We start from the raw sequence: 20474 nt of genomic DNA on the forward strand, positions 1-20474 counted from the left end.
GAAAAACAACAGCTATGTGTTTTTTTTTTTTTTTGTCAGCAGCAACTCAAATGACACAATGGCAAAAAAAAAAAAAAACCTCATGGGTTTCATACTGAAGTGATAATATATTGAATAGCTCTATCAAAATTTATTAAAATAAATTTCAGGTTTCTCTTATTTTTCTTCCATATGGCTGCTGGAAAATTTAAAAGTCTACAAGTGGCTCGCACGGTACTCTTATTGGCCAGCGTCGCTTTAGCTAGTTGTGAGTTGCAAACATCAAAAAGCTTCCAACCTCTCGGTGCCTTAATATCTGGACCGACACCAACTTGAAAGTGAAGCCATGGGAAAGCAATGAGTTAACAATTCCAGAGCGCTCAGCGGAGGATCCAGCTGCCAATACCTGAGTTAAACCGCGAGGTTGAGCAGCGACTGCCTGGGCCACGCCCACAGGTCCCAACTGGTGGGGCGCACTGCGCTCGCGCTTCCGACTCCAGCCGCCGAGGGGGTGTGGAAGGCCCGAGGCGCATGCGCACTGCAGCGATAGCGGTTGCCAAGCCAACCAATGAGATTGCCAGGACGGCCCGCGCAAGCCTCGGGACCCGCCCTCTCGGACTGACTCCACCCTTTCTCGCCCCGCGGCACGGCGGTGTACGCACGGAGCGGTGCGCTGGTGGGCGGGTCCTAGCGGCACGGCCTGACGGGACCTGGGTGGTGGGTGTCTGCGGTTGTTCCTTGGCGGCTGCCTTAGTAGTACGCACGCGGTGTAAGGCAACATGGCGGACGCGGAAGGTAAGGGGTTGCGCGACCGAGCCATGCGATTATAGGCCAGGTCTAGCCCCAAAGTCTCCAGGGAGTCGGGGTGGAGAGATGGCATCTGGGCCCGCGCTCACGGCCGGTTCCCGCTTACCGGTCGGCAGCTGGGACTTGAGCCGGTGGTGTCATTCGGTCTGGCTCCGCGGGCGAGTGCACGAGATCGAGAGGCCCTCACGGTTACTTGGCTTTGCCGGGCCTGGGCCTCTAGCCAACGATCGCCAAGCCACCGGGGGCCTGGGTCGCTGTTACAAATGATGGCGGGAGACCTGGCAGGCCGTCTTGGTAGTACCTGTGTCGCCATCAGCCCATACACCGCCGCCGGTAGTACCTCACGACAAGGGGAGCGAGAGCGGTCGCTTGGAAGAGGCACGGGAACTCCAGGGCAGGGGTTGCTCTGACCTGGGAGAAAGCCCTAGCTAGAGGCCACAAGGCCGCGTGGGCAGTCGGGTGGTCGCCTTGAAACTTTGCGACCCAGGAATGAACGCTTCTGTAGGCTGTTTAAGCCCTGCCACAGCCACGTGGTTAGCCTGTAGCATTAGGGAAGTCGACAGCTGCAACCCATGTGTTTGCCTTTGCACTTTTTTTCTCCAATAATTCTACGCCTAAAATTGATTTTCTACCTGCCTTGATTTTGCTCCTTAAACTTTATTTTATGTAGTTTTGAGAAAAATTCTCCAATCTCATTTTTGGTTTTTTAGTAGTTATTTTGTCAAAGAAGCATAAGAAGAAAAAAGACCGGAAGTCGTTGCCAGCAGATGATATAGCTGTGAGTAGAGATGTATTTTACTTTGGTTTGAATGAAAAGAAAGGTTACTTAAATAATAAATTGAAGAAAACAGTTTTTAAAGGTTTGCAGGGAATGGACTGTGGTTGAGTGGTCATTGTGTGCACTCAACAAAGTGCCAAAATGGCACAACTGCAGACACTTGGGTCCTGTCCAGCATAGATTACTAAATGGTTTCAGCCAAATCAGCTGTTCTAGGTGAATTTCTCTTTTTTATCCCACCCACAGGCCCACCATTCCTCTTTTTCTTTAAATATTTGAACTCACGGAGTGGCATTTCACCCCTTCTAAGCTACTTGGTTTCTTCTCTTTGTTTCCATTGGAAGTTTCAGTACACAGGCGTGGAATGCTTTGTTTCTGTTTAAGTAACATGCACTCAATGTTAGTAATAGATTTGTTGAAAATCAGCTGACCAATCTAATAGGTTGTGTTTCTGAACTGTTGAAGGAAATACAACATGCTGAAGAATTTCTTATCAAACCTGAATCCAAAGTGGCTCAGTTGGACACTTCTCAGTGGCCCTTGTTGCTAAAGGTATGTGCATCAGGTGAATGCCTGGCTTTCACATTATTTCTAAGTATTAAACAGTTTATTAAGAATGCTTCCTGCTAGCATCCTTTACTTCAGGGAATGCCAGATGATTAAAGCAGTGTTCCTCAAAGTATCTCAAATGAAGGATGAGGTTATTGACTTTTCCCATTGTGCTGCACGCTAGTAGAATATAATTTCAGATATGTCATGGCAATTTTAAATTGCTATCAAAGTTTGTAAACAATTAGTTTTTAGTTTCTGCACTTGTAAGACAAATCTGTCTAATTGTGGGCTACACGTGGACTAGGACTGTTGTAGTGCTCAAGAGCGTGGTCCTTGAAGCTGCATCAATTTAAGCCAAACTGTATGTGACTTTGGACCACTCATGTAACTTTTCCTTTTTATTTTGTATTTATTTTTGAGTGAAAGAGAGAGAATATGAATCAGCCCTCCCCAAATGCCTTCAATAGCTTGGGCTGGGCCAAGCCAGTGCCAGGAGCCAGGAGTACAGTCTGGGTCTTTCCCAAGAGTCTGCAGGGACCTGAGTATTTGAGCCATCATCTTGCCTTCCCAGAGTGTGCATTAGCAGGAAGCTGGCTTGGAAGAGAGGAGCTCGGAGTCAAACCAAGCGCTCTGATGGTATGTGAGTGTCACAAGTGGCATATTAATTATGTGGCCAAATGCCCACCCCCAGTCATTTAACTTTTCAGGCTATTTTCTGTTCTTAGGAAAATGTACGCAATATGTTTAGCCACAATTCATGGCATTTAGCATGTCTTTTAGAAATTATTGGCTAATTAGTGGGCATTTGGTGTCCTGGTTAAGATGCCGCTTGGGACACTTGAATCTCATATCAAAAGTGCCTGATTTTGAGACCAGGCTCCACTTCTGATTCCAGCTTCCTGGTAATCTGCAGCCTTGGAGGCAGCTCAAACAGTGAATCCCTGCCAACCATGTAGGAGACCCAGATCTAGTCTCAGCTCCTGGCTTCAGTCTGGCCCAGCCTGGCTATTGTGAGATTTGGAGAGTGAACCAGCAGATATAAATAAGATCTCTTTCTGTTTGTCCTTCTGTCTTCCTCGCTCTTTATAAAAGTACATTTAAAATTTTTTCAAGAAAGTCTTGGCTATAATTTGAGCTTTTGAATAGGGTAGTTGAGTAATGAGTTGAATTGCAGTGTTTTTAGGCTTTTAGGCTAGGGTAAAAAGTTAGACATCCCTCAATCCTGTAGTTTTCATAAAGCTTTGTATGTGGGATGGTAAAGAATGATATTTGCTTGTATGCTTTAATATACTTGGGTGTCTGCTTAGCCAGATATTTCTGTCATTTAGCCAGCATATGCTTTTCTATTGTAGACCCTAGGGATCTGCTACTAAACAGGGTAGCCAAGCTCCTTGCTCTCATGAAACTTAAAATCCAGGGGTGGAAGATAGGTAAAAGAGGGTTTGTTTTTTATGAAACTAAACTGGTGATGAAAGTTGGGCTTGATCATCATTTTGGCTACTTTTGTCCCTCAGAAAATCAAAACTGTTGCATGTTTTATTCATAATCTTGCAGTGAAGCCAGTCTTCTTCATAGAGAATAATGAGTTCAACTTACCAATATTCTAGTTAGTGTGATTCTTACTAATTTGGGTGGTGTATAAGGAGCAGAACAGTTTCACAGCAGATACTGGAAATACAGTAGCAAAAATGCAAATTCAGGAATGTGAAATGTTAGCATATCATGGTTGATGATGGTGCTGGCTGTTACATGTGTAAATGGTTTATCATTAACACTATTTTGTATTGTATTGCTGCTTTCTAGAATTTTGACAAACTAAATGTCAGGACAACACATTATACACCTCTTCCTTGTGGCTCAAATCCTCTGAAGAGGGAGATTGGGGACTATATTAGGTAAGTGTGTTGGGAGCAAGCACTGTTGATAGAAACCTACAGTGGCTTTGTCTTGAATGTATAACCTGTTCGCGTGGTGAATTTTTTTAACTCTTCAGGTTTGTTGTTTTATTGCAGCATGAGAGCAAATGGTACATTAATTTTCTGTCCATTCTAGGACAGGTTTCATTAATCTTGACAAGCCCTCCAACCCCTCTTCCCATGAGGTGGTAGCCTGGATCCGACGAATCCTTCGGGTGGAGAAGACAGGACATAGCGGTACTCTGGATCCCAAGGTGACTGGCTGTTTAATCGTGTGCATAGAACGAGCCACTCGCTTGGTGAAATCACAGCAGAGTGCAGGTATGTGAAGACAGAAGGCAGGTTTACCTCCACATTTTGCCTCTTGGAAATTTTCTTCATTAAGGGGAAAAAACCTACCCTGAAGCATGGATATGCTTTTTGTTTCTGTGTACCTTCTGTCCTCTGCCAGATCTTGGTGGGTCTACATTTGGAGTTCATAGAGGCATGTGTTGATAAATTCCGTTCATGCCACTGAGGCAGAATTCTTTCCGAGTCCAACTCTTGTCTTGTTCCAGGTTCCTTTCACGTTATGTTTCTGTGAAATCTGCACCAAGACACTGAATAATGTTGAGCTCCCAATGTCGTCGTTCCATTCCTTTCCTTTCTTTTCAAAATGTCTGCTTTTCCTGCTGTGCAAGATGGCAGCTATGGAGCATATAACAAATACAGAAAACTGAGTGGCCACACCTGACTACTCTTTTGTCATTTTTCAGGCAAAGAGTATGTGGGAATTGTTCGGCTGCACAATGCTATTGAAGGGGGTACCCAGCTTTCTAGGGTAAGTCTCTCACTTTAGGGAAGGGAAGTTGGGTCTCAGCCCTTGAAGCCTTTGGAAACAGCCACCTTTCGTGGCTGACCATGCTCCTGCCCTTTTCAATGGGCTACCCCATCCAGCCACATCCCTTCTGAGGAGCTGCTTCCCATCAGCCCTGAGCCGTCCCAGGGGTTGAAGAACGAAGCAGAAATGGAAAGAAATGGCTTTTTAGTTATTTTGAAGAAAACCTTTTATGTTTTGTATCCTTAAGCTCCCCAAATATGCCCTCTCATCTTATTTAAGAGGCCATGTAGGGAGAGTGCTTGTTTCTATTTGTGCTTATTCTCAGGCCCTAGAAACTCTGACGGGTGCCCTCTTCCAGCGACCCCCACTTATTGCTGCAGTGAAGAGGCAGCTCCGAGTGAGGACCATCTATGAGAGCAAAATGATCGAATATGATCCGGAAAGAAGATTAGGTGGGTTGTTGGGTCTTTGAGGAACTGAGTTATCACAGGCCGCATTGGGTAGGAACTCATTCTGGAAGGTTCTACGGTAATCTTTGAAAATACTATGTGGTGAGGTCATATCATCTCTAGGCTTGATGACTTAGAAGCAGACTAACTCTGGAAAATACTCTGTATTGTGTTTATGTCTTAGGCATATTTTGGGTGAGTTGCGAGGCTGGCACCTACATTCGGACACTGTGTGTGCACCTTGGTTTGTTATTGGGAGTTGGCGGTCAGATGCAAGAACTTCGAAGAGTTCGTTCTGGAGTCATGAGTGAAAAGGTGTGTCTTCATGGAGCTAGAAGTTTTAGAGCTGGTTCTGGGTATCTTGCAGCCCCTGGTGGAACTCTGCCTACTTCACACCCTGGGAAAGGCCACTTCCAAAGTGTTGAGTTCAGTTCAGGGCATCTTCCCTGTTCTGTTAATTAAACTTTGGTACACTAAAAGGGGTTTGGAGATAGAACTGGATAGAAAGTATCACTATTCGTTTATCTCCCAGCCTACAGCAGTGCTTTCATAAAGTGAATCTATAAACAGTTACAGGTGTCCAGAAGGGAGGTGAGTATGAAGACGCTCAGGGTTCTTCATGAGCTTGCACTAGTGGAAGAGATGCATGGTATATGAGTGTCACAAGTGGTATCTTAATTATGTGGCCAAATGCCCGCTGCTGTTTGTGGACCTGTGAACTGTTGGAGATCTGAAGACACTGAGTTTTTTCCTATGTACCTGCTTTTCAGGACCACATGGTGACAATGCACGATGTGCTTGATGCTCAGTGGCTGTATGACAACCATAAGGACGAAAGCTACCTGCGCCGAGTTGTTTACCCTTTGGAAAAGCTGCTGACATCTCATAAACGGCTGGTTATGAAAGACAGTGCAGTAAGTTCTGCGATGGGAATGCGCATTTGAACAGAAACTGACTCCAAAGATAGGATATGGTCTTTTCTTCTTGGAAACTCTATGTGCCTAAGAAACCTTGACTGACTTAAATTGTTCTAAGACAAAGTTAGTTTAATGGGGAAAAGTTGAGATTAGAGAGATTCAGAGCTGTAACAAAGTTATTTATCCTGTAGAAGTTTGAATAAAATATTTTGTTAGTGTAAATAAAACATAGTTTGAGGCTGTGAAAGCGAAACTTCACTGAGGTTATCAACCTCTTTTTTTTTTTTTTTTTTTAAAGATTATTTTCACTCAGGTGGCTGTAATAGCCAGAGCTGAGGCAGATTAAGGCCAGCAGCCAGGACCTTCCTGCAAGTCTCCCATGAGTGCAGGGCCCCAAGCACTGAGGCCATCCTTCACTGCTTTGCCAGGTGCATTAGCAGGGATCTAAATGGGAAGTGGAGCAGCTGGGACTTGAAGCAGCGCCCATAAGAGATGTAGATGTTGTAGGCAGTGACTTTACCCACTATACTACAGTGCCAGCCCTACAAGTCCTTTTCTTAACATATTCACTAACTTGCCTTTTACTTGAGAGTATTCCTATTAGCAATGCAAGTAAATATTTTTCAGTTGGGGTTTCTTTTGTAGTGGTCATTTTAAGAATAAGTTTCTTACTTTCCAAGTAGTCCAGAATTTGTTAAGTATGATCAAAGAATGTAGTTTATAAATTTTGTTAAAGACTAGGCAGGCATGAAAATTCTCTAAGGAGAGAGTAGAATATGGGTAGCAAGAGATCTAGATGAGTGAAGATGGTATAGCATAAGGCAGATAGATTCCAAAGTGCTGTTGAACTGAAGAGGTGGGCTTCTACCCATTGGCCTATAAGTTTCATGTCTAAACCTTTGTGTGATAGAGAGGAGCAATTAAGGAAAGCTAAGACTGATGTGTGTGTGTGTGTGTTTATAAAAAAAAATAAACTTGTATGTCCCAATTGCATAATTAATTGGAGATCAGTGAGGAAGTAGTTACTCTTTCACAGCTAAAGGATCAGGGAAATGGGAGAAGTAGCTGTTAAATCTGTCTAATATTTTTGAGTCATGCATGAAAAGTGCTGAATTCTTCTGTGCCCTGTGGATGCGGTGTGGGATCAGGCTGCAAGGCAGCGGTGGAGTCCTCACATGTGACACCGTCTCTGCAGGTGAATGCCATCTGCTATGGGGCCAAGATCATGCTTCCAGGTGTTCTCCGATATGAGGATGGCATTGAAGTCAATCAGGAGATTGTGGTCATCACCACCAAAGGGGAAGCCATCTGCATGGGTAAGAAGGGATATACTGCCTTCATCAGTTCTGGTACCATTGCTGCTAGACTCACTGAGAATAGGTCCCCACATCCTGGTTCCTTAAAGTTGTTCTAATCATGGTGTTTTGGGGGTGAGGGGAGGGATTGGTCAGCCAGGTACTTGACTCTAGTGAGAATACAGAGAATCATTTGTGACAAGTGAGAAAAGATTGTTTATGGTAAGGCAAAAAGCCTTTTAGTCTACTGCTTGTCTGCTTCCACTTAACTTGTGGTTTGTATCAATGTTTACCTTGTGAAAGTTTAGTTACTATTATATTGTCCCTTAAGTCTTTAAATGCTTTGTGGCCCTCTTAATAAATCCTAAAATTTATTTGTGGCCCTTAAATAAATCCTATAACAGGTATAATTTGCATCAGAAATACAGCATGTGTCCAGAGCCACAAACCTGCCTGTGTATCTCTTTGGTTGGGTGTTAAGTGTTTCTTGTTAAGTTTTATGCCATCTCAAAGGCTTCCTTCCCATAATGGATGGAGGGTTTTCTCTGTATGCTCAGGATGAGCATAAGATTGTAGAGTTCACAGCCTTAAGGATTTTTAAGATTTATTTGTTTGTTTATTTATTTGAAAGCTAGACTTACAGAGAAAGAGAGATCTTTCACCCAACAGCTAAGGCAGGACCAGGAGCCAGGAGCGTCTTCAAGTCTCCCACACAGATGCAGAGGCCCAAACACTTGGGCCATCTTCCACTGCTTTTCCAGGCATGTTGCAGGGAGCTGGATTGGAAGTGGAGCAGTCAGCACTCGAACTGGTGCCCATATAGGATGCTGGCATCTCAAGCAGTTGCTTAACCTGCTGTGCTGCAATGCTGGTCCCTTAAATGGGGTTTAAAGTGGTATAAAATAGTAGGATTGGAGCTCATCCATTCTTTTCACTTCAAATCATTCTTTTCTCTCTCTCCAATTCATGTAGCTATTGCACTAATGACCACCGCAGTGATCTCTACATGTGACCATGGTATAGTAGCAAAGATCAAGAGAGTGATCATGGAGAGAGACACTTACCCTCGGAAGTGGGGTTTAGGCCCAAAGGTAAGGGGGACTGGGTGAAGTGCCCTGTTAGCTGGTTTTGCCTTGGGATTTGCATTGTTGATGAGCATAAATAGGCCCTGTATCAGACCTTAGGGAATGGTGCATTTTAGCCATGCTAGCAGCTGTTGAGTACAGAGGTGCCTGGTACCTCGAAACGCCACAATGACCCTGGTGTTGACCCTGGTGTGGAGGTCTGGGCAAGTCCTGTGTTTGTTCCTGTTGGAGGGAGTAGCTGAGTTGCAAATGCTCTGCAGAAGAGCGTGAGGTTTTGCTGAGGACACACAAGGGAGGAACCAGGTGCTGTTCTGTCCAAAGTGTGTTTAAGCCACCTGTGTGCAGTCACACTGCCTTCATAGATGCCATTCTAATGTTGAAACCCTGACATCCCACCAGGCAAGTCAGAAGAGGCTGATGATCAAGCAAGGCCTTCTGGACAAGCATGGCAAACCCACAGATAGCACCCCTCCCTCCTGGAAGCAGGAGTATGTCGACTACAGGTGAGGACAGGATGTTTCAGAGGCAAGGATGGGCGGGGACAGCACATCCCTGACCACAGGTAAGGGTGGAAGGTTTCAGAGCCTGTGGCAGGAGTTGTGTGTAGGAACCAGTGTCGCAGCTACATTTTCCTTACTGGGCTCCATGAGGCTTGGCTGCCGTGGCTCATGGAACTGAAGAGGGAGCCAGTCTGCAATAGTAAGTGGTGAAGTTTCTTTTCTCTCCAGCCTTGGTATTCTGATGGTGGCTTTAGGCTTGCAGCTTATCACTGAGGGTAACAGGATACAGTATCCCTGCTGTGAAAACCTAATGTGACTTGCTGCTACCTCTCCTTGCAGCGATTCTGGCAAGAAAGAGGTGGTTGCTGAAGCAGTGCAGGCCCCACAAATAGTTGCCGAAGCAGTGCAAGTCCCCAAGGTGAGTGACATGTCCTTGGAGACTTGATCTAAGAAGTGCAGTTTGCCTTATCTTGGTGACTGTCTGCCCTCCTGGCACACCATGGGGCACATGTAGGGTAGGCTGGCATTAGAGCACAGAAGAGAAACCTTGTAATCAGAAAGCATCTATTTAGGGCTAATGGGCATCTCCTATCTCTGACTTACGGAACCTTGCCTTTATACTATTGTTTTCATCTCAGCGGAAGCGCGAGAGTGAGAGTGAAAGTGATGAAACCCCACCAGCAGCTCCACAGTTGGTCAAGAAGGAAAAGAAGAAGAAGAAGTCCAAAGCTGCTGCAGAGAGTGGGGCAGAGCCTGCAGATGGGGTATGCTAGGGTCTGGGCTGGCTGGGTACCCGGGTGGTGCTGGGCTGCATGATGGTGGGTACTGCCCTATGTTCCTGGATGTCACAACTGCTTATGATTCCAATTCTACCGACGGTGGGTGGGGAGCTTTGCTAATCTGGATGTAATGACTCACTTTGTGTTTCTCTCCAGGACAGTGACACCACCAAGAAGATGAAGAAGAAGAAGAAGAAAGCTAAAGTCGTAGAGGTGGTGTCTGAGTAGCAAAGACCACTTTGAGTATTGCTTCAGCTGGGAGGAGAAAGGAAGTAAAGCCTTACTGCGGAAGTATTGTTCCTCTTGATGAGGCAGTGGAACAAAGGCACATTGTAGCTGCTACTTGAGACCTGGGTGATGTTACCTGGTGTGGGCTTTCCATCTTGTCCTGTTTTAAGGATGTGGGTGACAAAAGAGGCAGATTTTATGCCACCAACTGCTCTGTTTTGGAGTGGGAAGCCTCACTCACCTTTAGACCCACTACTGCCCAGTGACTGTCTGCAGCTGTTTCTAAAAACATCCTAGTCCTCTCCTCGTGGGCTGTCTTTTTTTTTTTTTTACCACCTCCATTTAAAAGTGTATATAACAAGTCTGCCCAGTGAAATGGTATTGAACCCCCAGTAAGTGCACCATATTCCTGGGGGAGTCGGGCCCCCATGTCCTGGGAGGAGACTGTTCTGTTTTGGTGTCGGGTTGAGGCTTCCATCTTGTGTGCTTCTCCAAAGCTTGAGTGTACAGCTGTGTTCACCTAAAGCCATCTGGTCGTTTGTGTCTTTGACAGAAGCTGAACCGTTCCTGTACCCTCTTGTTTTAACCTTCATTCACTTTTAAAGAATGGAATCACTCATTGCTGGAAGCCGAGTGTTGTAATTTGTACTTATTAAAGTTGACTTACTAAGTTTTTTAAGTATTCCTGTTGGGTTTTCTAATTGTTGGAGATTTCAGACTAGCGTTGTCAATGATTTTCCTTTATGTTTAGCTAGCTTCGCATTCTAATTCCGTATCTTAAAACATTCACTACCCTGAGAATGGGGTGGGGCAGGTGCTTACCACCAATGAAGAACAGACAGGATCATGAAGCTGTCAGTTCATTGCTGGCCACAGGGTGGTCAGGGAGGAGTCTGAAGGCCTTGCTGCCTCACATTGTTAGCAGGAAGAAGGTCTAGGCTCACTAACAATGTGGTACCAAAAAGCCCAGAAAGAATACAAAACACAGCTTAGGGGTGCAGGTGGGGGGACCTTTGAATGCAGTGAAGACAGGTCCTGAGATGCAGCCATGGCAGGAGGCTAGGAAACATGGTGCACCCTGCGACTTGGCTCATCCTTGCTTCTGTTTCCCCTTCTAAATGTAAGTTTAAATCTGTGCCCGAGATGGCCTTTGGTACAGACAATTCGGGTCGTTTTCTGGCACAAAGAATGAGGCTTTTTTCAAGGCCACAGATGTTCATTTTCTTAGTCTCAGCTGGACACAGGAGAGGCATCCTGCGTTGATAACATTGTCCAGCAGCTTGAATGAAGTAGGAAACATCTGCCTTTGCAAAGGTTTGGGTTGCACTGGAAACTCAGAGAATTACAAGTTTGTTGGCATTTTAACACAGCAACATTTTTATTACTCGTGAGAGTTTTCTAGAGTGCACATTCTATTGCTCAGCTGTTTCATTATAGCATTTTAGAAAGTCGCCATTAAAAATGCTTTCTGCAAACTAAAAGGCAAGTGAAAGGCTGAGTGTAAAGGAAGGTGAAGGAGTACAGGCCTTAGAGGGACAGGGTCCTTTGTTCTTCTGTGCATCAGCTTTGATGGGCAGTTGCATTTTGATAATCCTTTACTGCAGTTGATTCCAGAATTTGAAATTAAGATCAGTGCCCCATCTCTCAGTAAGATCCAACCCCAGCCCTTCAGGAGCCTGAGCAAAAAGACCTGAATCCTGTTGGCCTAAGTAAGATAGTTGTAGAGAGCCAGAAGCTGACAGAACCAGTTGCAGCAGCGACATTTGTCTTAAAGCAAGGGAAGTAGAGTTCCAAATGCTGGAGAGGGCCATAGTGTGCCTCCACTGTGGGCAAGCTTAGTAAACCCAGGAGACAGGGACCCACTGTGGAGACCTGCATGCTTGGTCAAATGCTTCTTGCAACTTCTTAAGGGTTTCATCAACGCTGTTATTGACCAGCGAGAGGTCAAAGTAGTGAGCATACTGGCTGCGGATGGCCTCGGAGTCCTTCTGCAGCTGCTGCAGGGCTTCTGTCTGCAAAGAAGAAAGAGTCTGGGATGAAGCAGAATGCAGCACCCCCAGCGAAAGAAGCCAGCAACAGGTTTTACAGGAGCATTCATTGCTGTTACCAGTTCCCTGGCTCCCTGTCACCTACTTAAAAACTCAAATTCTAAAGATGACAACTCCTGAGAAACAGCAGGCTGTAGAGAGTTCAAGGACACTGCAGTTCTTGGAGGTTCTCTAATCAGAGCCTTCCAGAAGATAGCATGGACTTCACTAATGTCTCCCAGCCTTTCAAGCAACCATCAGAGCTGCAACCCCAGGACAAAGAGAATGCTGGCTGTACAATCCCAGGCCTGTTTGTTGGAGCCAAAACCAATCAGCTATGAAAAGACTGATCATTTAATACATCAGAGTAAAATGTAACAACACCAAAAGACATGCCAGATTGAGGTAAAAATAATACTTTGCAAATGCGCTAATTACCTAGAAATCAGTGAGAGGTCAATAACTCAATGGAAAAAGCTAAGGCCATGGCACAAAAGGCAATACAAAGGGCTCTTAACCTGTTAGGTCCCAGGTTCATTTCCACTTTATTTCAAGGATACCATAAGTGTTATATTGACCATTCAATCTCTGTTGCCCCAGCTCCCCCTCCTTGAGCCACCTGAGACCACTAGAGTGTGAGGGTTTGCACAAGTGTACAGCTCTGCCAGTTCACAACTAGGTCTGCTCTATTCTCTACCTATCATGGGTGCTGGCCTAGCTGACCCAGAGTAAACACCCATGACCCCGCACAACCTCTTTCTCACCTGAGTGCCCTGGTCAGTTGGTGCAATGAACACAATGAAAGGTGAAAGTTCTGCTGTCCGAACAATCTTCAAGGTCTACAGAAATGAAGGGCATGAGGAAGAAAAGGGAAAAATTGTAATTAACTGTCATAACACATTCTTCCTAATGGGCAGCTTTGGGTTTTATCAATCCCAGTATTAACTATCCTTCTCAGTACTACTGCTCTTGTTCCATGCTGACCCCAAGAAGTTCCCAGGAGCTTTGCTCTATAAAGCCCCTTCCCCATCTGTTACATGGCTGAACCCAACCACTCTTGCCTTTCCATGCCTACTTACTTGGGGCTCAATGTCAAGGATGGCAATCTTGTCCTGCTTATGAATCTGGTGCACTGTTTCAAATTTTGTGCCAAACATGTTGCCCTGGTAACTGCCGAACTCCAAGAACTCGTTGGCAGAGATGTTCCTAGTCATCTCCTCCGTTGAGATGAAGTGGTACTCCTTCCCATCTTCCTCGCTCTTCCTTGGCGGCCGTGTTGTATCTGTGGACAAGAACACCCAACCCCCGATGAACTCCCATCCTTGCCATCTCTTAGGTGTTCAAATGGCCTTTGGTGCAGTCGTGGAAGCGTCGATCACATGGGCTGACACTAGATGGCGACAGAGACCAGGAAATCTCCCATCTGCCTAGACCATTCAGAGCCCAATGTTTTGATTTCTATGATTATTTTCCTTACAGAAAGTTACATCTTTGGGCCGGCGCCGTGGCTCACTAGGCTAATCCTCCGCCCTGCAGCGCCGGCACACCGGGTTCTGTCCCAGTTGCCCCTCTTCCAGACCAGCTCTCTGCTGTGGCCCGGGAGGGCAGTGGAGGATGGCCCAAGCGCTTGGGTCCTGCACCCCATGGGAGACCAGGAGAAGCACCTGGCTCCTGCCATCGGATCAGCGCAGTACGCCGGCCGCAGCGTGCTGGCCGCGGCGGCCATTGCAGGATGAACCAACGGCAAAGGAAGACCTTTCTCTCTGTCTCTCTCTCTCACTGTCCACTCTGCCTGTCAAAAAAACAAAAACAAAAAAAAAAAAAAAAAAAAAAAAACAGAAAGTTACATCTTTGAAGGCACCAAATCAAAGAATATTAAAACTCAGAAATGAGGAACTGACAGCTGAAATATTTTAAAAATAGATCTATGGGCTACGGTCAGGTCAGCATTTCTTGAAAATTTAAAGTTTCCTTTTCATGAGTTGGAAAGAGTGCTTTGCTTTGCTTCAAATTTACATTGGTAAAAGTGGAAATGTTCTTGGGGTCGGTGCTGTGATGTAGAGGGTAAAGCTGCTATCTGCAGTGCCGGCATCCCATATGAGTGCCAGTTAGAGTCTTGGCTGCTCCACTTCTGATTCAGCTCTGTGCTATGGCCAAGGAAAGCAGTAGAAGACGGCGCAAGTCCTTGGGCCCCTGCACCCACGTGGGAGACCCAGAAGCAGCTCTGGGCTCCTGGCTTCAGATCAGCACAGTTCCAGCCATTGTGGCCATTTGGGGAGTAAATCAACAGATGGAAGACCTCTTTCTCTCTGCCTCTGCCTCTCAAATTTTTTTTTTTTAAAGTGGAATGCTCTTAAATGTCATATTTTCTATTACATAAAATGTCTGCTGGGGCTGGTGCTGTGGCATAGTGGGTAAAGCTGCCACTTGCAGTGCCTGCATCCCATCCAGCTGTCTGCTATGGCCTGTGAAAGCAGTGGAAGATGCCCCAAGTCCTTGGGCCCCTGCACCCATGTGGGAGACCTGGAAGAAGCTCCTGGCTCCTGGCTTCAGATCAGTGCAGCTCCGGCTGTTGTGGCCAATTGGGGAGTGAACCAGTGGATGGAGGACCCCTCTTTCTGCTTCTCCTTCTCTGTGTAACTCTGACTTTCAAATAAATAAATAAATCTTTTAAAACAATCTGCTAAGTCAAATATGGCCCAGATACTGGAGCTTGAATCACAATCTCCTCAACCTCTGCCCTTCCCTCTTCCACTGAAGAAGTCAGCTGGTTGCTTCTACTTACCCATCAGCCCAGGGGTACTTGTGTTCTGCACAGAAGGTGCCACTGAAATGACATTCATTGTGGCCCTCCTGGCAGGGAGACAACTTCCAATTATGCACACATAAAACATCAAGTCAGGGAAGTTAGGAATAAACAAAATATACCAGGTTTAGAATTTGGTTTTCTATTCTGCTTAGCAGTGTCTCTTTATTCAAATATACACTGCAGATTCACTTCCAAGCATGGCAGACTTATCTAATTTCCAACCTAATCACTGACCCTGTTCTCCATACCTAGCAGTGCCACGGAGATTTCTGGGCTGTTCCTAAGCACTGCTTTGGTTAGAGGACATCTCATGAAACTCAGAGGCATTCTCAACACCACACAACAATGGGATACCTGAGGACATCACCATACATCCACTGAGTGGACTCTCCAAGTTAAGTAGGCAGACAGTATAGGACCATGAGAAAATGAAAAAAGCCTAATAGGTATACATTTTAGTACTTGCATAATATTTTTAAAGCAGGATAAAAACTACAGCTTCTGTTAAGAGAACACTAAGAAAACAGTTATTTTGCTGGTTGCAGTGTTTCTGGGAATAGATTTTTATCCTTCCAAATTTTCTTTGGTTTTGATAATAAAACATTTTAAAAATAGTAGGGGCTAGCACTGTGGCGCAGCAGGTTAAAGACCTGGCCTGAAGCACTGGCATCCCATATGGGCACCAGTTCTAGTCCTGGCTGCTCCACTCCTGATCCAGCTCTCTGCTGTGGCCTGGGAAAGCAGTAGAAGATGCCCCAAGTCCTTGGGCCCCTGCACCCATGTGGGAGACCCAGAAGAGGCTCCTGGTTTCGGATCGGTGCAGCTCTGGCTGTTGCAGCCATCTGGGGAGTGAACCAGCAGATGAAAGACCTCTCTCTCTGTCTCTACCTTCTCTGTAACTCTGTCTTTCAAATAAATAAGTAAAAAAGAACAATAATAGAGCACTATGATATTTCAGAGGAACAGTTGTGCTAAATGTGGTGCCAAAGCTCCACCCTCTAGGCTTTCCCTTCTCCAACATGGCCCGGAGCTACTTACACGGGGCAGGGTAGACAAACTTCTCTGGATTCTGGCTGAGCAGTGCATTCTTAATGTGGCTGCGACCCACCCCGCTGGCTCCTGTGGAAGGAGAGAAGAGGGTTTCCATCTCTTCCCCCCAAAGACAAAGGTGGAGATGAGATGTGGACTTCCAACTGTGAGCCTTTGAAACTGCCAACACAGGAAAGTGAGTTGGTGTTGCATCTTGGCTGGGCTTGGGGCCTTTTAGCTGTGTAGGAACTGGGGGCCAGCAAGTGGGGCTTTCTGTTTATTTTCTGGGGATGTCAATTTTCTGAACCCTTCAAAATGAATGGAAATTAATTAAGCCAGTGATTTTACTGGAAAGTTCACTAGAACACAGATCCTCTAAGCAACTGCTTTGCCTGTGAGGATGGGAAGGTAAGCCACCTGCCACACCCCTGGGTAGGGAGCAAGGAGCCTGTTTTGGGTCAGGGTCACTGTTTGAGGGGAAGAGTGCTTCCAAGGGTTGTGAGGCTTAGTTTCACTCATTAGGTGGACCCAGAAGACTCTCTACATCTGCTCTGTATGGACAGAACCTAAGAAACCTCACACTATTTTTCCTCATTGCCGTTTTTGGATGTGAATGTATGAGGCAGGGCAGGAAAATAAGGACAGAAATGTGTTCTTGAACTAGCAAAGCAGCATGGGGAAAAGAAGATACCAATCAGCACCAGGGTCTTCCTCTTGAATGCAGGAAGCCGAACAACTTCCTCGTAGGAGACAACATCCAACTGGTCAAAAACTAGAGACAAAGAAAAAGCAAGCAATGTTCATTTCCAGAGCTGAGGTGGGAAAGACATGCCCGGGTGAAGGAGCTGACACCTAGCTACCCTGGTCCTATTTAACAAGCATGGAAGGACTGACTGGACCTGAGGCTGGGGCAGTGGGGGTGGGGGGGAAAGTGTTGCTTTGTTGTGCCATGAGCGTGTTTTTTTGAGTAAGGGAGTAACATGATCTCATTCAGATTTTGAAAGCAGAACCCTGGATGCTGGGTAGGAACTAGACTGCAGGGGAAGGGATGCAGTGAGTGGTAAGATCCTTGGCCACTCCCACTTCCACCTGACTCTATGCACAGTATTTATCCTCTGGAGGAACTGAACTGAGCATCGACAAGACTTTGACTGGTTTCTGATTTTTTTGGACCCTACAGGTCCTCCTTCTTCTTCTATTTTGCTGAGTCAACTTTCCTAGTCTCCCCGCACTTGCACACTCTCCATGGTTTCAGTAAACTGATAGCTCTCTATTCCAACACAGAGGTGGCTCTCATCTCCAGCTCCTTGGGACACACTATGTGGCCAGCTCAGAGGCACTCAACTCCTGAAATGTTCTTTATCTTATGAACCAAGCCACTACGCATGGAAAACTGGGTCTCATCCTTGTCTACAATGGAATGGTAGATTATGCAGTCAACCCTCCATGTCCCTGCATTCTACCAGCTGCAGGTAGAAAATATTTGGGGAAAACATTGCATTTGTACTGTTTTTCTTACCATTATTTCCTAAATAGTACACTATAAGAGCTATTTACTTAGCATTTTACATTGTGTTAGGCGTTATAAGTCATCTCAATGTGATTCAAAGTCTGTAAGAGAATTTGTGGGGGAAATACACACAGACTACATCACTTTATAAAAGAGATGTGAATATCCACAGATTTTGGTATCCAGGGGAGGCCTAAAACCAATCCCCCATGGATACTGAGGGATGACTATTTTATTTCCAACCACAGTAGGTTACAAGCAAAGCCAGAATTAATTCTTGGGAAAATATTACTCTCTGGGTGTTCAAACCTTGTGTCCAAGTTATGCTGAAGGTACTGACACACTGGAAGGCTGCTCACTTGGTTACCTGAGGGGTGAGGTGATGAGCAGGTGTAGGCAGATCACTTGCCTCCCTTACAATTAGTCACTGTCTCTGAGTGCACTGAGCTTATGAAAATGAGTCGAATAAAAGAAAACCAGAAACAATGACACACTTTCTATAGAATGCAGATTGCACACTGTATCATCTCCCCTGTCCTGCTAGGCACAGACATGGGGCACATTAGTGTTTCCCCAAGCCTACAGCAAAGGGGCTCGGGATGCTTACTTGAGCTGTGCTTCGCCAGGTACTTGTCTTTGTACTTCTTCTTCTTCCCAAAGGGACTGCAGCTTGGGGCTTCACTTGGGGCACACTGTGCCACACTTGCCACTCGCCTGGTAGAGAAGATAACCAAGGGATCAGCGGTGCTCAGTGGGATGGGAACAGGTGATCTTCACTGTCTACACTACACTTTCAAACTGATTTCCTTCTGTCTCTGCACTAGCCAGAAAGCCTTCTGTGGGGATGGCCTCCTGGCTTCAGGTACCTCTCTCCCCTCTGCCATCAGACATTCATGTGGGTATCCCAGTCAGTACCTGGTGGTGCAAATGTTTCAAGGAGGAAATGAAATCCACCACAGACTCACTCAATGCACTGCCCTCAGGAAGGAACCCGGATCCTTGAGTCTGTGGCTGGTGTGTCTCAAGAGATTGCAAACACAGCCCACAGAGAACACCCTGTGTGTGCTCTAGTGGTCTTTATCTGTTATGTCCCTACCTCACTCTACATTGCACATTCGTACATCTATGCATAAAACACACACCTGTACAACTAAAACGACAGCTTCAAAAACAATGTCTTCCATACTATGGTTAAGATATTCTAATATGCAAGCCAATTTTGACGTAGCTTCTCTGCTTCCTGACTTATGGCTGGACCCTCAACCACGAACCCTCCTAAGCTCTTCTCTCGGGGATTTTAATGTAATAAGCTGTGCAACACATCTGCTGCTCCGATCTGGTAGTGTTCTTCATGAGGCATTAGCCCTGAAAATAGCCTAACGGGACCTTTTCACCAATATCAGCCAGGGCCCACACTGTGTTGCCTTTGTGGGTTTAGTGCTAAATGCTTATTTCATGTGGTTCGCACCATGTTACTTCAACTGGTTCATCACTGGAGATGAGATCGACCAGGCATCTGATTAAAACTAAAATCCTGGGGACCAGTGCTATGGAGTAGCAGGTTAAATCGCTACCTGCAGTGCTGGTATTTCATATGGGCACGGGTTTGAGTTCCGGCTGCTCCACTTCTGATCCAGCTCCCTGCTAATGTGCCTGGGAAGGTAGCAGAGGATGTGCTGCACCCACATGAGAGACCCAGAAGAAGCTCCTGGCTCCTGGCTTTGGATTGGTGCAGCTCTGGCCATTGTGGCCATTTGGGGAGTGAACCAGTGGATGGAAGACCTCTCTGCCCTTGCCTCTCCCTCTCTGTAACTCTGCCTTTCAAATAAATAAACTTGAAAACACACAAAAAAATCCTAAAATCCTGGCACATGATAAAGCACTCTGGAGGTAGAAGGAAGGTGAGCACTAGCTATGTAGTCACTTGGAACTGTCCTCTGTGGATGTTTCTACCACTCCTACGGACATGAGATGTAGCCTGGGACCAAGTGAGCAACTGACTCAGGGACAAGAATTATTTCTTGTACATGCCAGCGATTTGTATAAGGACACATATAGTTAAAATGGTACTGTTTTCTGAACTCAGAAGAAATCTTCTCAGAAACAGGCCAGGGTGCTGGAGGGGTGTGAGTCTGGGAGGGCTGTCACTTGCTGAGTAAGCACAGGGAAAGCATTTGAGAAGACAGAGGTCCACATAGGGATGAAGAGCTGTTCGGGCTGCTTTCTGTGGCCTGTCAGTGAAACTCATCAACTCTGTGGCACTACTCCTGCCCCCTGTCACCCCCTTATGCCTAGGAAGCTAGGAAGTCTGCTTAGGAGAAGCAAACTACACATAGGAGGACAAAGTTTTGAAGCTAGGTAACTATTTATGGCAGGCATTTGCCCTTTCCATCTGTAAACTCCACCTGTACAAAAGCAGCTCACCATTCTTGCAGCTCAGGGGAAGGGATCAATCCTGCTGACTCCTTGGAAGAGCCTTCCACCCGCCCCTGCCACCAGTTGCTATCATCCTTGTTGATGATCTGGATAATGTCCCCAGTGACAAACTTCAGGCCTGCCTCCTTGCAGGGAATCAGATTGTCTTTTTTAGGATCATAGTCAAACTGTGCTCTCATGAACATCTGAAAAAGAAGGCAAAGTGAACTGCAGGCAGCAACTTCAAGCAAAACACTAGCCCCAGAGCAGGTAAGCAGAAAGTCATGCTGCAAATAAATAGGGTCAGGATTGACTGAGCAACAGGAAGGCAAGAAATGGTGGAGGGGCCCCGAAAAGAGGCAAATCAGAACACTGAAGCAACTGAACTACTATTATGGTTGCAGTTGCTGGATCTAGGATCTGTCTAGGAGCACAGAGCAACTACCATGTGAAAATGTATGCCTAAAACCATATTTTAGGAGCTGACATTGTAGCATAGCAAGTAAAGCCACTGCCTGCAGTGCTGGCATCACATATGGGTGCCAGTTTGACTTCTGGCTGCTCCACTTCCAATCCAGA

General features: G+C 45.9%; 2 protein-coding genes and 1 non-coding gene across 4 annotated transcripts in view; 2 read left to right on the plus strand and 1 right to left on the minus strand.

Annotated features, from left to right (window-relative positions):
• The first annotated feature begins 570 nt into the window (after nt 1–570).
• Nucleotides 571–10787, plus strand: DKC1 (dyskerin pseudouridine synthase 1). 2 transcript variants are annotated; one of them, XM_002722208.5, is made up of 15 exons: nt 571–774; nt 1497–1564; nt 2030–2116; nt 3920–4011; nt 4169–4353; nt 4788–4852; nt 5178–5304; nt 5486–5616; nt 6072–6215; nt 7414–7534; nt 8486–8604; nt 8998–9101; nt 9438–9516; nt 9737–9862; nt 10034–10787. In XM_002722208.5, the coding sequence occupies exons 1-15, from the start codon at nt 759–761 to the stop codon at nt 10103–10105; spliced, it is 1536 nt and encodes a 511-aa protein (XP_002722254.2). In that variant the 5' UTR covers nt 571–758; the 3' UTR covers nt 10106–10787. The 2 variants fall into 2 exon arrangements, with proteins under 2 accessions (XP_002722254.2, XP_008247698.2); XM_008249476.4 differs by having other exon boundaries at nt 600–774; nt 1500–1564.
• LOC127488164 (small nucleolar RNA SNORA36 family) lies at nt 5713–5842 on the plus strand. Its single transcript, XR_007915616.1, has one exon. It is a non-coding gene; the product is annotated as a small nucleolar RNA SNORA36 family (small nucleolar RNA).
• Nucleotides 10788–11940: 1153 nt separating the features above from the next.
• The window catches only part of MPP1 (MAGUK p55 scaffold protein 1), a 32060-nt gene continuing 23526 nt past the window's right edge, over nt 11941–20474 (minus strand). Inside the window, exons 6-12 of the mRNA NM_001171384.1 lie at nt 19905–20101; nt 18088–18194; nt 16662–16742; nt 15980–16060; nt 13212–13414; nt 12897–12971; nt 11941–12117 (exon numbers count right to left, since the gene is read on the minus strand). Of these exons, the coding sequence (NP_001164855.1) occupies nt 11941–12117; nt 12897–12971; nt 13212–13414; nt 15980–16060; nt 16662–16742; nt 18088–18194; nt 19905–20101 (921 nt within the window). The remainder of the gene's footprint in view (nt 12118–12896; nt 12972–13211; nt 13415–15979; nt 16061–16661; nt 16743–18087; nt 18195–19904; nt 20102–20474) is intronic.

Source organism: Oryctolagus cuniculus, chromosome X (genome assembly GCF_964237555.1).
Source record: "Oryctolagus cuniculus chromosome X, mOryCun1.1, whole genome shotgun sequence".
In the NCBI taxonomy this organism is placed as follows: domain Eukaryota; kingdom Metazoa; phylum Chordata; class Mammalia; order Lagomorpha; family Leporidae; genus Oryctolagus; species Oryctolagus cuniculus.